This window comes from Scyliorhinus canicula, chromosome 11 (assembly GCF_902713615.1).
Source record: "Scyliorhinus canicula chromosome 11, sScyCan1.1, whole genome shotgun sequence".
Lineage (NCBI taxonomy): Eukaryota > Metazoa > Chordata > Chondrichthyes > Carcharhiniformes > Scyliorhinidae > Scyliorhinus > Scyliorhinus canicula.
The window spans coordinates 9,933,364-9,952,915 of NC_052156.1; the positions used below are offsets into that span (position 1 = coordinate 9,933,364).

Consider the following 19,552-nt stretch of genomic DNA (forward strand, 5'->3'; position numbering starts at 1 on the left):
GTGTGCCTCCATCTTGAAACTCCCCCCCCCCCCCCCCCCCCCTCTCGCGCTTACCTGCCGTGACATCCTGTCAAGCCGGGAGGCCTCTGATTGGTCCTCCAGCTTTCAGAGCCTACCTACCATCCTTAAATGGGGGCCCTGGGGGGAAATCTCGAATGTGGGGCTGTTTCCCTGCAGTGTATGGGTTTCTGAACCCTATTCGAGACTTGACAGCAGAGTTCAGAAGCCTGTAAGGAAAATACTGCCCCCTTGTGTTTATAGTTTTGATTCCTGTGGTGAACCACTGTGTGCACCTGTATTAGGGGATGTAAGGTAGGACCTGCACTACAGGTTTGCTGGTAGCCCCTGCCGGCTAGCTCTGCCCAGCGTGTCCTCATTCTGATCAGCCATTCTGCCAGCTGCAGTAGGAGGCCACGCATCTGACTGTAATAAAGCCACAGTTGTATCAATCTGTGTCTTTCATGCAATTAATCGTACATCAATTCCATTGCCTTTCGAGCTCTATTATCCGAGTTCGGCAGATTCCTGACCCTTTGGGGCCTGTACTCAGTCGCACAACATTTACAGGGTGTGCTTTCTCAGTTGTAGTCAGAGTTTCCTGCACGATGTGTTTGAGAGTTGGAAGGAACAAGCTCAGGGTGAACACACTTCTCGCGTCATCTCTTACCTGCCCGGACCACGATGCTCACGGAATTTCCTTCTCTGCTTCCAGAGAGTGGAGACACTTTGATGAAATACGTTCCTCCCTGTTGCACGCGGTCAATGTCCAATGAGGTGACGTCATGTGACACGAGTCTAGTTATCTCATATCCTGCAGGGGAAAGGGATAGGTTACAGATTACACCCCGGACTTGACCCGGGAGCTATTTCGAAAACATGCAAATAACACATGGGCCGCTGAGTGTGACGTCGGCCCGGGTTAGACAGGTTGTTCACCGACAGGGGAAATGATGGGCATAGCAGGCGGACTGGAAGGTAGAGGTCGGAGTCTGGCCAACCATGATCCGAACATATGGCGGAGCAGGCTCGAGGGGTTGAATGGCCTCCTCCTGCTCCGAATGTGTACGTTCCTCTGTAACGCAAAACCTGGAAGCATTGTGGCCTGTGAGGGGGTAGTGTTAAACTTTGAAAGGACACAGATAGGTTAGGTGGAATGGGTGGACAACTGGCAGAGAAGTACAAAATGCTTCATTGTCGTCGAAAGAATGGGGATAGGCAAGATAAAACAAAGATAAACCAAATATAAAACAAAGGGTACAATTCTATAGGGAGCGCAGGGGCGGAGGGCCCCCGAGGTCAAATGTGCAACAAGTTGGCAGGGCAGGTTGGCACAACGGGTTATAGAGCAGCGGGCTATCTCAATAATGGCACGAAGTACGATGAAAGGAGGTTCTGGTAAATCCCCTCCACAGGGGAGGCAGTGGTGTGGTGGTATTGTCACAGGGTAAGGCTCTGGGGAATGCTGATGGTGAACTCTGAATTAAATAAAAATCTGGAACTAAAAGTGTTATGTTTGTCGGTGAAACCCCATTGGGTTCACTAACGCCGTTTAGGGAAGGAAATCTTGTCGTCCTTACCCGATCAGGCCTACATGTGACTCCAGATCCACATCAATGTGGTTGACTCTTAAATACCCTCAGGAATGGGCAATAAATGCTGGCCCGGCAGCGATGCCCACATCCCATAAACACATTTTGTTTTTTAATTTGGCTGGCTTGGGCTTAACTTCCTTAAATAGAATTTAGGAAGGATGTGGAGGCGTTGGAGAATGGTTACTGAGACGAGGGCCTCAGTTATGAGGATAGATTGGGGAAGATCGGGCAAGACTGTTTGTTTTGGACAAAACAAGATGGAAAGGAGACTTGATGGAGGAATTCAACATCATGAGGGTCTGGACAGAGTAGCCGGAGAGAAACGGTTCACTCTGGTGGAAGGATCCAGAACCATAGGATGCTGGTTTGAGATGATTGGCAAAAGAATCAACAGCAACATCAGGAAACATCCTTTTTTTACACGGTGACTTGTTAGGATCTGGAACGCACGGCTTGAGAGTGAGGTGGAAGCAGATTCAATGGTGGCTTTCAAAAGAGACTTGGACCTAAAGGGAGGACTTGACAGTGAAAAGGTGGAGGAGTGCGACTGGGTGAGTTGCTCTTACGGAGAGCTAGTACAGACACGACAGGCTGAACGGCCTCCTTCTCTCCTGTAATCATTCAATAAATCTCTCCATTCTATATGCAATGTCCCTCGATATCTTTAACTCTGAATGCGACAAGTTGTTGAGATCCAGTGACAATTAACCTCCGGCACTTCTGAATTTAAAAATCATTGGTCGACTCCACTTGCAAAGAGAAATCGGATAGACACGTGGAAATAAACTTGTAGGGTGACGGGGAGTGAGCCAGACGGACTGGACTGCTTTACAGGGAGCTGGCATTGGCGTGATGGACCCAATGGCCTCATTTTGTGCTTAAAAGACACAGTCAGACGACGAGAGAATAATTGTGTTCGTGGCTTAAGGTGGCCACTTGGATATGTGGAAATCACAGGTGGAAAGCACAAAGCTTGCACCGCCCCGGTGTTGGCCACACATCAGAGATCAATGCTACAATATTCATTATGCTGGATAACATTCGTCTGTCTACCAATATCGTCGTGTTTACTCGATCGATTTCATTATTGTTCGACCAGCGATATTTTATCTGCTCTCCTGATAGCGTTTTGATTGTTATCCCCATGTTATTTGCCCTCAATGATGGCTGTGCTTCCCAATCTTGTTCAGCTCCCCTACCAGCGTTAGACCAGAACCGGCCAAAAGACATGGGAGCCCAAGTGGGCCATTCGGCCCGTTGAGTCTGCCCTGCCATTCAATGGGTTATTTTCTGGCCCCCGCACATCAGCCTTCTTCCAGCGGTTTCCGAAACATAGAACATAGAACAGTACAGCACAGAACAGGCCCTTCGGCCCTCAATGTTGTGCCGAGCCATGATCACCCTACTCAAACCCACGTACCTGTCTGATCTCTCCACACTATTTTGTAAGCTGTTGCTCCAGCCACTCCCGCCCAGCTGATCCGGATCCGGTTGCTTGTTGTCTCCACTGTTCTCAGATTGGCGACGGTGCCCAGTGCGATTTCCTTCTCCACTAATTGCGAAGTAGAAAAAGTGATGACAAAATGAGAAACGGTTACCGCTGCCCCCCTGTGGTGAATGTAATATCTGAATGTATATATACTAATTCACACTGTTATTGTAAGCGCTGTGGCGCCATCCTACCACTGGGGGAGTAGCACTGGGAGCACTTAGGAACTTGTACTGGGCTCCCCCCTTGGTTCCGCCCACGACTCCTCCCCTTAGTGCAGCTGTATAAGTATCCGTGTCCAGAGTCAGCCTGGGTCACTTCGAGTTCATCAACGGGTAACAGGCTGGCTCTGAAGTAAGTCGATTAAAGCCTAGATTCACATCGGAAACACGTGTCTGGTGAATTGATGGTTCCATCACCCCCTCCTTCTTTGCAACAAGGGCTCAGTCGCCATGTCAACGTGCCAACGGCTGACTGACCTGCCTGCTGTACGCCAACCCAACAGTTGATGTATTCGGTGTACATGGTCTGGGAAGAACATTGATCCAGATACATGATAAAACATATAGGAACATGCAGTTTAAATACAACACATACCATCTGAGGGCATTAGGGAGCCTGTATGACTCACACAATCTTCAAGGGGCAGACGGCGATGTGAGGTTAACGTCACTGGACTGGCCGATGCCCAGTTTAATGCTCTGGGGTCATGGGTTCAAATCCCAACATGGCAACTGGTGTAAATTCGATTAATGAATCTGGAATTTTCATAGATTACATAGAATTTACAGTGCAGTAGGTGGCCATTTGGCCCATCGAGTCCACACCGGCCCTTGGAAAGAGCACCACACTTAAGCACTCAATCACGCCCAACCTTTTTTGGACACAAAGGGCAATTTTATCATGGCCAATCCACCTAACCGGCACGTCTTTCGGGACTTGTGGGAGGAAACCGGAGCACCCGGAGGAAACCCACGCCGACGTGGGGAGAACGTGCCGACTCCGCACAGTGACCCGAGTGGGAATCGAACCTGGGACTCTGGAGCTGAGAGGTAATAGTGCTAACCACTGTGCTACCGCGCTGCCCCTAATTGAAGGCTAGCCTCAGTCATGGTGCCCATGGCAACTATCATTTATCTTAAAAACAGAACAGTCTGGTTCGCCAATGCCCCGACTGGGGAAGGCAACTGGTCACCCTTAACCCAGTCTGTTCTTTGAAATGCCCGCTGAAATTCTGGCAACGCACCCACATCCCATGAAGGAATATAGGGAAACTCTCGTGGACTGAAGGATCTGCTGTGACTCAGTGGGCAGCGCACTCATCCTTGGGAGTCAGGAGACCCACTGCGGGGTCTTGGAGCCAAACACCCAGCCTGGCACTTCCCTAGCAGTGCTGATTGAGTGCTGCACTGTCACAGGTGCCTTTCCATAAAACGTGAAACTGAGGCCTCACCTGCCTCAAATAGTGTCTGCAGGATTTCCTCAGTAAAATAGTAAGTGCAGGCGCGATTCAACGGAAAGAAATCTATGTCCCGATTTTGGTGCGGCTGCAGCACGGAGATACGCACCGTTATTCAGCAGCATTTTGTCCGATTTTTGAGCCTCAGGAAGTTTCTCTGCCGACGCCACAGTTTGAGTCATTTCCTGCTGCCAAACCCGCTGGATTGATCCTCCAACCCCTTTGAACATCGCCCCCGTTTTCCACCTCCCCTCTTTCCCCAACCTCGGGGAATCCCCCAGGAACATCCACCCACTCCCCCTGGTAAGGCCCCCCCACCCCCAGCCTGATCCCTGGAAGCGCCCAGCCACAGAACTGCCCCCGCCAGCCCAGCAGTGCCAGGGTGGCAGTGACACGGTGTTAGGTTGGTAGGTGCCGAGGTGCCTGGGTATCAGAGGGAGCCAGGGTGCCACCCTATCCTGTCAGGTGCAACAGGTGATTAAGAAGGCAAATGGAATTTTGTCCTTTATTGCTAGAGGGATGGAGTTTAAGACTAGGGAGGTTATGTTGCAATTGTATAAGATATTAGTGAGGCCACACCTGGAGTGTTGTGTTCAGTTTTGGTCTCCTTACTTGAGAAAGGACGTACTGGCACTGGAGGGTGTGCAGAGGAGATTCACTAGGTTAATCCCAGAGTTGAAGGGGTTGGATTACGAGGAGAGGTTGAGTAGACTGGGACTGTGCTCGTTGGAATTTAGAAGGATGAGGGGGGATCTTATAGAAACATTTAAAATTGTGAAGGGAATAGATAGGATAGATGCGGGCAGGTTGTTTCCACTGGCGGGTGAAAGCAGAACTAGGGGGCACAGCCTCACCAGGCTAAATCGCTGGCTTTTAAAGCAGACCAAGCAGGCCAGCAGCATGGTTCGATTCCCGTATCAGCCTCCCCGGACAGGCGCCGGAATGTGGCGACTAGGGGCTTTTCACAGTAACTTCATTTAAGCCTACTCGTGACAATAAGCGATTTTCATTTCATTTTCAAAATAAGGGGAAGTAGATTTAGGACTGAGTTTAGGAGGAACTTCTTCACCCAAAGGGTTGTGAATCTATGGAATTCCTTGCCCAGTGAAGCAGTTGAGGCTCCTTCATTACATGTTTTTAAGATAAAGATAGATAGTTTTTTGAAGAATAAAGGGATTAAGGGTTATGGTGTTCGGGCCGGAAAGTGGAGCTGAGTCCACAAAAGATCAGCCATGATCTAATTGAATGGCGGAGCAGGCTCAAGGGGCCAGATGGCCTACTCCTGCTCCTAGTTCTTATGTTCTTATGTCCCCGACCTCCTGGGCTCTCTAATGGCCGAGGAGACCTCCCTGAGTGCCATCACCACAGGTCCAGGTGTGCGGAAACCAAGCAAGGTCTCCCAGGCACAGCCGTTAGGCCCTGGGAGCCGGGAAAATCCCGTGAATGCATATAGGCTCGCTTAAATATGCATATCTGGATCGCGCCCAGTGAGGGCAAGATCCAGACCACAGCGTCTAGGCCTCATCCTGACACCAAGTCGGGAACGATGAGGACACTGAACCATGCCCAAGATTCCAAATGTACTTCACTGACGCAGAATCCTGTGGTAGTGAAAAGTGCGATCTAAATACAAACTTTTATCCCCACAAAGTAATGGCACCAACAACAGAGCAAGTATCAGAAGCAGCCACTCAACCACAAAACCGACAATGCCAGCTTTATAAAATTAAAATACTCAGATGCTGAAAATCTGAAATTAAAAACAGAAAATGCAAGATAAACTCAGCATGTCCGGCAGCAACTGTGGAGCGAGAAACACGATTTAACGTTTCGAGTCTGTGTGTCTCTTCTTCAGAACTGCAGAGGGGTACAAATGGTGTGTGTGTTGTTGTTGTGTAAGTGTGGTGAATATGTAACCACTATAATTCACACTGTACATTACTGTGATGAGGAGCATGTACAGGGCTCCGCCCTTGGCTCCGCCCCCTTCAGGAAGTATAAGTGCTGCGGTCCTGTGAGTCCGCCCTCAGTTCAGCATAGTCGCAGGCAGGCTCAGTTGTAAGCCTATTAAAGCCACAGTTTACTCCAACTCGTGTCTCAGAGTGAATTGATGGTCGCATCAGTAAGTAAGTGAGTTTTGCGTGTGCGTTGTATGTGTGTTATCTGTGTTGCTGTGTGTATGCGTGTTGTGTATTGCTCTGTATGTGTTGTGTGTGTGTTGCTGTCTGTTGCTGAGTGTGTATTGTGTGTGTTGCTGTGTGTGTTACTGTATGTATTATGCATTGTTGTGTGTAAGGGTGTTATGAGTATTGCTGTGTATGTATTGTGTGTGTGCATGTTGTATGTGTTGCTGTGTGTTGTGTCTGTGTTGTGTGTCTGTTTGTGTGTGTTTCTGTTGTTTGTGTGCGTGTTTTTTGTGGTGCATGTATGCTGTGTGTGTATGTGTGTGGGTATGTCTGTGGGTATGTGTGTGTGTTGCTTGTGTGTGTGTGATGGGGAAATGGAAGGTCAGAGACGGATAGGAGGGCAGGAGAGATTAAATGACAAAGATGTCCTGGGACACAAGACAAAGGGAGTGGTGGTAATGTTTTTACAGAGGGTAAGGGCCCAATTCAGCGGGGAAATAACAGAGTCTACCATTTAGCAGGGTATCTCTCGGGGACTTCAGTGCTGAGAAACGCTCGGCTATTCAAAGGCACTTTGCCACATTTTTTGACCTCGGCGAGGAACGCGTGGTCGAGGCTGCATTTTAGTAATTTCCTGTAGTGACCAGTGCAGGAAGGCTACTCGTGGATCGGGCAGCCATTTTTAAAGGCAGCCCCAATCTTACGACCCCCCTCAGCAAACCCACAGCGGCCCCCGGATGCCCCCCACCTCACCGAACCTACCTCTTCTAGCTTCCTCGACCTCACCCTCACCCCACCTCTCAGGGGCAAGGCAACCTGGGCCCGACCCGTGGCATGGGCAACCTGGGCACTTCCAGCCTGGCACCCTGGGAGTGTCCCTTCCAGCCTGACAGCGCCCACCAGGAACCCTGACAGTGCCAGGGTGGCGCTGCCAGGGTGCTTGGATGCCAGCGGGAGTGCCAGGGTACTGCCCTGCCCGGTCCACAACCTCCCGGGTGTCTCCCCTAGCCTGGGCATCCCCTCCAGGTGCCGTTACAACTCATGCATGTTTGTGTGGACCAGTACTAAACGGTGAGGCCTCGCTGGGGAGGCCATTAGTTCCCGGGCGACGGGAGATTCCACAGCATTCATAATTAAATGAGGCCCAATGGCTAATTTAAATATTCTGATCTGGATCTCGCCCACACAAGGGCGAGATCGGGAGTTTGCGATGTCTCACGAGGTTCGGTTGAATCTCACGAAGAGCCACATGAGGCCCCTTGCACGATTCAACTGTCTCACTGCGTCATCACGCTGGGCACGATGGGGCCGGCAAATCCCACCCTGAAGCTTCGCTTCAGAGATAGATTCAATTGAAATGATTAATCACTGAGGGGGATCGTAAGAAGCCACCTGGAAGGAGTGTTTGGGGCCTTGGACAGTGAGGAGGGGAGAGGTTGAGGGCAGGTGGGATACCATCCTGCCCTTGCATAGGAAGGTTGCCATTGGAAGGGGCTGACAATTTTATTTTGTTCTTCCTCTGTGCCGCAGTACGAAACCCAAATGAATAAATTAATGAAATATAGCAGCTCCACGGCTCTCTGGTGGTCCTGTGTGCTGTTTGGAGGGAGATCATGCAGAAAGCTTGCTGTCATTCTGCAGCCCCGTGCACAGATTCCATGGACTCATTTTCTCCCCGAGTTATCGGTGGCAACCAGAAGGGTTTTCCCGTCGGCTTCAGATTCTCAACATCAGGACCAGACGGGATTTCCTGATCTCACACTTTCTGGGGTCGGGGGCAACCTCCCAACGGGCCACCTCCAAGCTGGTGGTCTGATCGAGGGCAAGAGGGTGGGTTCCCAATGCTGTTAACCCAAACCCAATCAGAGAGCCGGCTTCCCAGAAGCCTCGGCTGCACCACCTGCAGAGGTGGGCACCCTCCAGGATTTAAAAAAAAAATTTATATTGGAATTTTTTTACAGAAAATATAAAAATATAACAACAAGTATAGCAACAAGCAGTAATATGCAACTAACAGCCCCAGAACACCCACAATTCCCTCCAAACCGTAACATCACATGTATCACACTCCCCCCACCCCCCCTCCCAACAAGAGAACTTAACCATAAATTAAAATTAAATAAATCAAATTTAAAATAAAATAAGCAAACATAATCAACGTCTCCCCCCCCCCCCCCCCCCCCCCCCCCCGGGTTGCTGCTGCTACTGTCCCAGTACCCTATCATTGAGCCAGAAAGTCGAGGAAAAGTTGCCACCGCCTAAAGAACCCTTGCACCGATCCTCTCAAGGCGAATTTGACCTTCTCAAGCTTAATAAAACCCGCCATGTCATTGATCCAGGTCTCCACGCTTGGGGGCCTCGCATCCTTTCATTGCAGCAAAATCCTTTGCTGGGCTACTAGGGACGCAAAGGCCAAAACACCGGCCTCTTTCGCCTCCTGCACTCCCAGCTCTGGAGGGGCAGCACGGTAGCATGGTGGTTAGCATAAATGCTTCACAGCTCCAGGGTCCCAGGTTCGATTCCCGGCTGGGTCACTGTCTGTGCAGAGTCTGCACGTCCTCCCCGTGTGTGCGTGGGTTTCCACCGGGTGCTCCGGTTTCCTCCCACAGTCCAAAGATGTGCGGGTTAGGTGGATTGGCCATGATAAATTGCCCTTAGTGTCCTAAAAAGTAAGGTTAAGGGGGGGGTTGTTGGGTTACGGGTATAGGGTGGATACGTGGGTTTGAGTAGGGTGATCATTGCTCGGCCCAACATCGAGGGCTGAAGGGCCTGTTCTGTGCTGTACTGTTCTATGTTCTATCCCAACCTCAAAGATCGCGAGTCCCCAGCCTGGCTTGACCCTGGATCCCACCACCCTTGACACCGTCCTCGCCACCCCCTTCCAGAACTCCTCCAATGCCGGGCATGCCCAGAACATATGGGCATGGTTCGCTGGACTCCCTGAGCACCTGACACACCTATCTTCACCCCCAAAGAACCTACTCATCCTCGTCCCAGTCATGTGGGCCCTATGCAGCACCTTGAATTGAATGAGGCTAAACCGCGCACACGAGGAGGAAGAATTAACCCTCTCCAGGGCATCAGCCCATGTCCCGTCTTCGATCTGTTCCCCCAGTTCCCCCTCCCACTTCGTTTTCAGCTCCTCTACTGACGCCTCTTCCACCTCCTGCATAAGCTTGTAGATATCGGATATCTTCCCCTTCCCAACCCAGACCCCCGAGAGCACCCTGTCACTCACCCCCCTCGCGGGGAGCGCAGGGAATCCCTCCACCTGCCGTCTAGCAAATGCCTTTACCTGCAGATATAAACATGTTTCTCGGCGGGAGCCCAAATTTCTCCTCCAACTCCCCCAGGCTTGCAAACCTTCCGTCGATAAACAGGTCCCTCAGCTGTCTGATGCCCGTTCTATACCATCCCTGAATGAAAGTGAGTTTTAAGTATAATTGTTCCATCGCTCACTCATCGTACAAGTTGTTGAAGTTTGTTGGGAGGGGATAGCTTTTCACTGCGATAAAGAAGGTGTGAAAGTATTTGTGGCCAACAGAGGGTAGAATTCCACATCCTTTAATTGGAGTCCAACAATCAATAATTTTGCCAACTATCCGGAGGTTGCAAACTGCACAGCTCCCCCCAGCAACTCCTGCCATCATCGTCCCCTCTCGAAACTCAAGATATAACCCATTCCTTAAAAGGCCTGGTCAACAGTGAACTCTCCTCCCTCCTCCCCCCTCCTCCCCCCACGTACCACCCCCAACCCCCCCCCCCACACACACACTTCCTCTGCACAATGAGCAATGAGCTCCTTTGTTTCACGCCTCCTCTTCAGCAAGCCTGATGTGGACACCGGTAGTCACCATGGCAACAGGGATAGGCCCAAAGGATGAGAGAGGAGCGGTGCGTGACTCCAATAGTGGGCCAGTGATTTTGGGGCACAATTTCCGATATGGCGCCCGGGGACAAAGACGGACAACGCACCATCAGGCCTGCTCCGCCACGGTAGCGCAAAACAACCAAGCGTGGAATTCGTGGGGTGAGGGTCGGATGTTTTCCGGCCAGCCTCTGCAGTGGGAAGCATGCCACATTCCCGCCCCCACCACGGGATTTACCCTCAAAAATGGGGGAAATCCATCCTCTAGTCATCTCAGTCTTGAATACAGTCATCGATTCAGCCTCCACAGCTTGAGGGTTTTGGCCAAGGGTTGTATCATGATTGACACAGGCCTGGAGGCCCAGTTCCTGTGCTGGATTGTTCTCTGGGATACAGAATTCCAAAGATTCGCCACCCTCTGAGTGAGGGCATTTCTACTCATCTCAGTCCTTGTTGGGATTGTCCCTGAGATTTTCTCCGGGGGTTCTCCTATTTCAAAGACCCTCCATCCTGGGACACGGCCTTCTGCCCTATCACCCCCCCCCCCTCCTCCCCCTCAAGGCAGCCCTGGTCATGACTTCCCAGCATTTTGAAGCATGTCTTTCTGAACATACCTGTCTTTGACATGGTCGCTGGTGTTGCAACCTCCCGGCCATTGTACAGAGTGTAGAGTGTAATGGCGTATTCCGTGCCAGGTGAAAGGTTGACAATGTCGTAGCTGTTGGTGGTGGTGGAAAGCACAGCTTTGTGAGATTTCACCTGTTCCTCTGTGAAAAGCAAAGAGAGATTTCTATGTTAAATTTACAGGCACGGATGCAGAAAGGGAGTTACGAACCCAACATTCCCAGATCCCGGCCTCACCCTTCCCGTCATGGTTTTCCGGAGAGTTTCAAATTGATCAGTGGGTGAAGGATGTTTCCCACGACTGGACAATCAACACATTCCCAGGAGGCGGGTTGGTTAGTCAAATATTTTAAAGAGATCCCGAGTCTCTGGTTTAGCCTGAGATGTATTTTTACGGCTGCAGGGTGAGATTCCCTCAAAATCCAGTGGGGGGGCGTGAGAGGTCAAATCCATTCAGGAAGTGTCTTAACAGCACTGCTCGAGGACGAGGTGAAGCAAAAGTGTTCCCCGCCCCAGCCCAGGTGAACAAGCTACCTCTGTAAATCCCCCTGTTCTATCTGCAAGGCTTCCTCCCAGTTAATAACCCCCTATCACCAATTCCCCCCTATCACCGTGGCAGCGCGGTAGCATTGTGGATAGCACAATTGCTTCACAGCTCCAGGGTCCCAGGTTCGATTCCCGGCTTGGGTCACTGTCTGTGCGGAGGCTGCACATCCTCCCCGTGTGTGCGTGGGTTTCCTCCGGGTGCTCCGGTTTCCTCCCACAGTCCAAAGATGTGCAGGTTAGGTGGATTGGCCATAATAAATTGCCCTTAGTATCCAAAATTGCCCTTGGTGTTGGGTGGGGCTACTGGGTTATGGGGATAGGGTGGAGGTGTTGACCTTGGGTAGGGTGCTCTTTCCAAGAGCCGGTGCAGACTCGATGGGCTGAATGGCCTCCTTCTGCACTGTAAATTCTGTGATCTGTGAATTACTGCAGGTTACATACAGATACCGGATTCCTGTTATGGGAGAGCCAACCCCCCAATGGCCACCTATCCATCAGCCTACCAGCTGCTACTGGGAAATAGAGAACTAAAAAAAGCTGCTCTTCTCTTTAAATATGGACTTCCAGATCCCGTACTTTGTGACCAATGACTTTCTCCCCTCCACATCCCCTCACCTTCCCTCGCTGTTGTTACCAGGACTTGCGTTTGATTGTTCCTTACCTGTGGCTTTTCTCCACTCTATCCTATAGCTGCTGGCATCCACTTGTAGATTCCACGTCACACGGATAGCGACGGGGCTAATCGCAAGCGTCCTTAAAAGCAACTCTCCTGCCACAGCTCATCGAACATAGAAGAAAATGTTAGGTCGTGGGTCACGTATGCTGGGTCATGTAAACGTGGTAAAAGCTGAATGACATTCGGCCCACCCTGCACAACAAACTCCCAGAACTTTTTAACCCATTAAAAAAGGAAAGCGAAATAAGGAGGTTTCAGGCAGTGGGAGATATCGGGAATGATCTGGCGGAATGTTTCCCAGGGGACAAGCACCTTGGGACCTCCGATCCCCTGGGAGACCCCCACCAGTGTCGTTCCGGCTGGTTACCGTTTGGCGGGACCACCACTTACCGGCGCTTGCCGGAGGTCTCCAAGGCGACGGGGTTAGATCTCCAGGCCTTGGTTGGATCTCGGGAACGCATATTAGAGGGAGATTAGCTGTCTCACTCTAATATGCAGATCTGCCCGAATGCGATCCGCCCACAATGAGATCGCGTTAGATCTGGCGACGTGTGGCAAACCGGGTTGATCATGGGACCTCGACATCTACCGGCCGCACCGTGCTGCTTTGCGCCCGGTAGATCTCGCCCCAAGAATTATTTTCATCACTGGGGAGTTGAACTCACTGACCAGACAAGTTCCTCAGAGCTCGGGCCGTCATTCTGAAAGGAATTCCACCTCTCACCTCCCCCCACCCCCCCCCCCCCCCCCCCCCCCCCAACCTTCATGAGGCCCCTTCATACCGACCCAGCAACCCCCACCCTTCACAGCAATCCCCCCCCCACCCTCCATTCATGGGCATGCACCCCCCCCCCCCCCACCCTCAGGCCCTGACCCTTGGCCATGCCATGCTGGCACATGGGCACTGCCATCCTGGAACCCTGGCAGTGCTGCTGCTGGCTTTACAGTGCCACCATGCTCGCCTCCCAGGGGGAGGGCCAAGGGGTCACCCTACCCTGTCCCTGACCACCCGGGAGCTCCGATAGCCCAGGAGATGTCCCCGAGTGACTCCCTGAGGATGACAGTAGATGCCCAGAGCCCAGTGGATCCTGGGTAATCACGCCTAAGAGGGTTTAAAACTCACGTAGGCACGGGCGGGTTGTTCCCGCCCATTGCAGGTGAGATTCTGATCGCGACACCTTGCAGGATCTGGTTAGATCCCACCAGGTGTTCTGGCTGTTGAGAAGCCCACTTTCTAACCTTCTTACGGCATCTATCAGCTGTGTCACGCTCCCGTTCAGGCTCAACGAGGCTGGTAGATCACACCCATAAACAGAAACCAACAGGTAGTTGGCCTCCGAGTTCTGATGAAGAGCTCCTATTCCACTCGCTCTGACTAAATCAAATTCAAAGGGCCAAAGTCTTTTCCTGACCTTTCCATTCTCAATCCCTGATACATTTAGAGAGGCAGAGTGGGATAGTCCGGCTTTCCAGCCGTTTGATTCTCGGCGGCGTGACGTTCGCTCCCGATGGGATCCTCCGCTCCCGACCTGTCAATGGGCATTCCCATTGAAGCCTCCCTATGCCGCCAGGAAACCCACGGGCAAGGGTACACTGCCGGCAAGACCAGAGAATCCCGGGAAAGCCATGGGCGAGGTACACTGCCGGCAAGACCAGAGAATCCCGGGAAAGCCACGGGCGAAGGTACACTGCCGGCGGGACCAGAGAATCCCGGGAAAGCCACGGGCAAGGGTACACTGCCGGCGGGACCAGAGAATCCCGGGAAAGCCACGGGCAAGGGTACACTGCCGGCAGGACCAGAGAATCCCGGGAAAGCCACGGGCAAAGGTACACTGCCGGCAGGACCAGAGAATCCCGGGAAATCCACGGGCAAGGGTACACTGCCGGCAGTACCAGAGAATCCCGTGTCATGTGAGAGTACCTTTAAGAAATAGGCTTTTATAAATGGGTGTGTATATAAATATCTTGAGTGAGAGTACCTTTAAGAAATGGGTGTTTATAAATGGGTGTGTATATAAGTATCTGTAGTGAGAGTACCTTTAGGAAATGAGTGTTTATTACTGCAGTGATGTCAGAGAGGGGGTGGAGCTGGGCTGTCTGTCAGCTTTTTACTTTCGTTTTGGTTGTTTGCTGCAGGGTGTGTTTTAGTTTCATTTTCAGAGCTGGATAGCTGCAGTCACAGCCAGAAGGTGTATTAGAGTCTTTCTCTGTAATCTAAAGACTCTAAATCGATCCTGCTGATTTAAAACTAATAACAGTAGCGACTTTAACCTGATGTGCTTCTGGGAAAACGTGTTTTAAGTCGTATGTTAAAAGGAAAGCTTAAAGGATTACTCAGTGTTGTAGTCTTTGGGGGTTGTATTTAAATTAATGGTTGCTAAGATGTTCACAGTATGTTTTAAAAAGGTTAACTTGAGTTCATAGAATAAACATTGTTTTGCTTTAAAAAATTACTTTCCCTTTTCTGCTGTAGCACACCTGTAGAGTGGGCCGTGTGCTCCCCATACCACAATCTAGTAAAAGTTGTGGGTCAGGTGAACTCAATGAGACACTCTGAGGTTCACTAAACCCTGGCCCATAACACCCGCCACCAGTAAACGGACAGAAAATTCTGGCCTCAAAAAAAATCATCACGGTACAGAAAGAGGCCATTCGGCCCACCGGGCCTGTGCTAGTTCTCTGTAGAGAAATCCAGTCAGTCCCATTCGCCCGTGCTATCCCTGTCACCCTGCAATGTTATCTTCTACAACTGCTCATAATCCGCTTCCGCCACCCTCGTAGGCAGCGAGTTCCGGGTCATTACCCAATTGCTGGCAGGGACAACTGTTGGTCCTCACACCCCCACTCTCTGCAACGCTGGCCCAAATCCTCAAGATCTGTGCCCCCCCCCCCCCCCACCCCCAAGTCCTCATACAATCAGCGATCGAGAACAGCTTTTCTCAATCCGCCTCACTCATTTCAATTGCATAGCGTTTGGTCGCTGAGTAAAAATCCTGGAACTCCCTCCCTAGCAGCACAGTGGGTGTACCCACACCACATGGACTGCAGCAGCTTCAAGAAGGCAGCTCAAGGGCAATTAGAGATGGGCAACAAATGCCGGCCTCGCCAGCGACGCCCACATCCCGTAAACGAAAGAATGAGGGGGGAAATAAATTCACTTGTTTTTTTTTACAGAATTCCAGCGGCTCAGAGCCCTTCCCGTTTACTTTTGCCGACAGTATGCACTTCCTGCGGAACGAAACCAATCACCTTCCCGACACCTGCATTGTACGGAATTCCTGACCTTCCTGGTTAGTCGCACTCAGCTTTACCTTTGCACAAGTCCGCACAATTATTCCCGGGGCCAGTCTCAATGCATCTTTGTTCAGTCTGAATTCCACAGCCCCGGCCAACATGGCTTTTTTTGTCATTTCGGCACAGATTTTACAATCTGCAGTTTCTGATCTTTTATGATGCTGGAAAACAGACCGTGCATTTATTGGCAGCACAGCTATCTGCTCGTCAGGGTTCATGTGCAACGGGTAAAAAAAAAGAGAGAGTTTTTTTTGCGGTTGCTTTGAAAGGAAATTAATTGTCCCAAGAACTCTTTAGATGAATTGGCTGCAGATCGCAAAACGCCCGAAGGAGCTGAGCAGAAACTATTGTCTGCCGAATATTAAAGTACTCAAAGGAATCATGTAGCCTTGAGAGGCTGAAGCTGACGCAGATTTTAGACCAAACCTGCAAGATTCGCGTAGTCCCGGCCTGATTTTAACTCTGGCTGGGTGGGATGGAAACTCCCCCCCCCCCCCCCCCACCCCCCACTTTCGGTAGGAGACAAGCCGGGACAGATTCTTCTTGGCAAATTCCCCATCAGGAAATAAATATTTCCCAATCGTGTATCCTCAACTTGTCGTTTGCATCCCTAAACTGTGCAAGGAAACGTGCCGAAAAATAATTTTTAATCTTTCACACAGTAAAAGTAAGGGCGGCACGGTGGCACAGTGGTTAGCACTGCCGCCTGACAGATCCAGGGACCCGGGTTCAATTCGAGCCTTGGGTGACTGTGTGGAGTTTGCACTTTCCCCCCACTTGTCTGCGTGGGTTTCCTCCCGGGTGCTCCGGTTTCCTCCCACAGTCCAAAGGTACGCAGGTTAGGTGGGCTGGCTGTGCTAAATTGCCCCTCAGCGTCCAAAGGGCTACGGCGATAGGGTGGAGGCGTGGGCTTAAGTAGGGTGCTCTTTCCAAGGGCCGGTGAAGACTCTATGGGCCGAATGGCCTCCTTCTGCACTATAAATTCTGTGATTCTATGAAACATTTATAAACAAGTTAACTTGGATCTTCTTTAGTCGAGGCTTAGATAACTTCCTCCAGGTCGGACCAGAAAGGTGGGTGGGTTAATGGATCCACATGGAGGGGCAATGTTTCACTTGGCATTGGGCCTAGTCAAGCTTTCCCAACTGCTCCCCAGCGTGCCAAGCCTAGCTGTAACCCCTTCCCATGCTGACTGAATTTATTCTTTAAAAAACTTTTTAAAATTGATTTGTTCGTCTCTTTTCATCTCGGAAGATGATGAGCTGAGCCCACAGTTCGGTAGCCAACAGTCATGGGATGTAGCCAACATGTCTGCAATAGCTTCTCTTTCCACTGTTCGGGTCAATAACTAAAGTCTACACAGATTCAAATTCAGATATTCACACTGAATTGTGGTCAACTACAGGACTCAGGTAAATTCTAGTAGGGAGTACCAAAGGAGGAAGATAGTCAGAGAACCTGGAAACCACCATCTACGAGGTTAGAGGAAGCAGGAGCAATCAACGATGTCAAACTAAAATTGGCTGGGCACTTGAGGGAAATATATTTGTAGGGCTAGAGGACGGACAGGGTTGGTCGACAGAGAGCCGGCATGGCGTCAGTGGGCCCAATGGCCTCCTTTGCGTCATTGTGATTTTATGGGTGGATTCTTCTGGTCTTGGGAAACATTGGGAAGCATGTCGGGCAGGGGAACTTCATCAAAAATCAGTTTCCCCAACGTCAGGATGAACTTTTCCAATCCCAGGATTCTGAGGGCGGATTAACGTCACTTGCGCCATCATGTCATGGAGGTTCATTCCCGTAGCGGCCTCCCCGAACAGGCGCCGGAATGTGGCGACTAGGGGCTTTCCACAGTAACTTTATTTGAAGCCTACTTCTGACAATAAGCGATTTTCATTTCATTTCATTTTCACTGAAAATCTCGCCAGAATTAAGGTCCCCCACCTCATCAAAGCTGCGTGACTGACAGTAAAGAATCATCTCATTGGGAACGAAGGCCAGGACTTTCTATTCCCGTTTTCGTTGGGTGGGTTCAGCGAGGGCAAGGGGGAGATCTGGCGAGAAGGATCGACTCCCCCCCCCCCCGCCCCCGTCCCCCCCGCCCCCCTCCCACCCCGCCCCCCCCCCCCCCCCCCGCCCCCAAGCAGTGACGTGGTGCATTTCCCAACGTTTGACACTGAAACATCATTTGCACACATTAACATCTAATTATCAGGCCTCTCTGCCTGAATCATTTCCTCCCACCCGTAAGTATGTCCATTCACGGCGGTGTGAGGGCAGACCGCCATGAAACCCAGATGGTCTCCCAAGGGTGCAACTGGCAAGCAGACCTTCCGGGTGAGCTGACGGACATGCTTTCCAACAGCGTTACGTTGTGGGACCCACCTCCACCTTCATGTTTATCTACCGAAGAGTGTACGGCGGAGAAAGCCTCCGTTTCTGGCAGCAGCTTCGATGCTGCTTTCCCCGCCCGCTCGACATCCGGGAAAATTCCACCCAAGGAATCTCTTTACTTTCCAATTGGCCGAGAAGGCACAAGGCCATGGCCGGGATTCTCCCCTACCCAGTGGGGCGGGGGGGGTCCCGGCGTGATGGAGTGGAGTGAACCACTCCGGTGTCGGGCCACCCCAAAGGTGCGGAAGTCTCTGCACCTTTAGGGGCCATTGAGGGGCTAGGCCCGCCCCGGAGAGGTTGGCTCTCCGCCGGCTGGCGTGGACGGCCTTTGGCGCCACGCCAGCCGGGGCCGAAGGGACTTCGCCGGCGGAAGTCCGCGCATGCGCCAGAGCGTCAGCGGCTGCTGACGTCATCCCCGCGCATGCGCAGGGGAGGGGGTCACTTCCGCCTCCACCATGGTGAAGACCATGGCGAAGGTGGAAGGAAAAGAGTGCCCCCGCAGCACAGGTCCGCCCGCTGTTCGGTGGGCCCCGATCGCGGGCCAGGCCACCGTGGGGGCACCCCCCAGGGCCAGATTGCCCCGCGACCCCACCAGGACTCCGGAGCCCGCCCGCGCCGCCTGCTCCCGCTGGTAAGGTAGGTGGTTTGATCCACGCCGGCGGGAGAAACATGACAGCGGCGGGACTGCGGCCTATCGCAGGCCGGAGAATTGCCGGGTGGGCGGCACGCCGACCGGCAAGGAGCGATTCCCGCCTGGCTTGGGAGCAGGAGCGGAGAGGCCAAGGGTGGTGGGGTGAACCCCCAGGAATAAGCCCAAGAGGAGTTGGAGACTCAATGCTGTTGAGTTTGGGGTCTGATTAGCTTCATCCCGATTAAGACTGGAGCTGGTACCTGTTTTCACCCTGGTACTTGCAGGCGGTCCCTCCAATCTTCCATATAATGCCCTTATGGTGAATGTATAATCGGTGTTCGGTAAAAGACCCTGGATCTGGTAAAGTTCAGTGGATGGTTCCAGGGTAACTGTCAGGACATCTCTTCCTAACGAGAAAAAGATAAAGGAGTGTCAAAAGTACAGCACATCAATCTTGTTTTATTCATTGAAGGAATGCAGTCAGTGCTGGCAGGACCAGCATTTATTACACATCCCTAACTGCCCTTGAAAAGGCCATATCGAACCATCTTCTCATGAGCAACTGGATGGCTTGCTAGGCCGTTTCAGGGGGCAGTTAGAAATCAACCGTACGTGCGTCTGGAGTCACACCTATGCCAGACAGGGTTAACGACCGCAGATTTCCTTCCCTGAAGGTCATTAGGGAACCAGATGGGGTTTTTTAAGACGATCTGATCGCTTCATCGTTACTGGCAGAAGATTTTTAATTTCACAATTATTTAATCAACTGAAGTTAAGTTCCCTCGCTCCCATGGATTTGAACTCACATCGCTGCATCATCAGACCGGGCCTCTCGATTTTTTTGCCCAGCTGC

General features: G+C 51.6%; 1 protein-coding gene across 1 annotated transcript in view; it reads right to left on the minus strand.

The window, feature by feature from the left end:
• col7a1 (collagen, type VII, alpha 1) overlaps window positions 1-19,552 on the minus strand; it is a 408,534-nt gene that overhangs the window by 289,693 nt on the left and 99,289 nt on the right. The window contains exons 12-16 of the mRNA XM_038812016.1: window positions 18,960-19,106; window positions 12,366-12,482; window positions 11,149-11,301; window positions 3,013-3,144; window positions 668-811 (exon numbers count right to left, since the gene is read on the minus strand). Of these exons, the coding sequence (XP_038667944.1) occupies window positions 668-811; window positions 3,013-3,144; window positions 11,149-11,301; window positions 12,366-12,482; window positions 18,960-19,106 (693 nt within the window). The remainder of the gene's footprint in view (window positions 1-667; window positions 812-3,012; window positions 3,145-11,148; window positions 11,302-12,365; window positions 12,483-18,959; window positions 19,107-19,552) is intronic.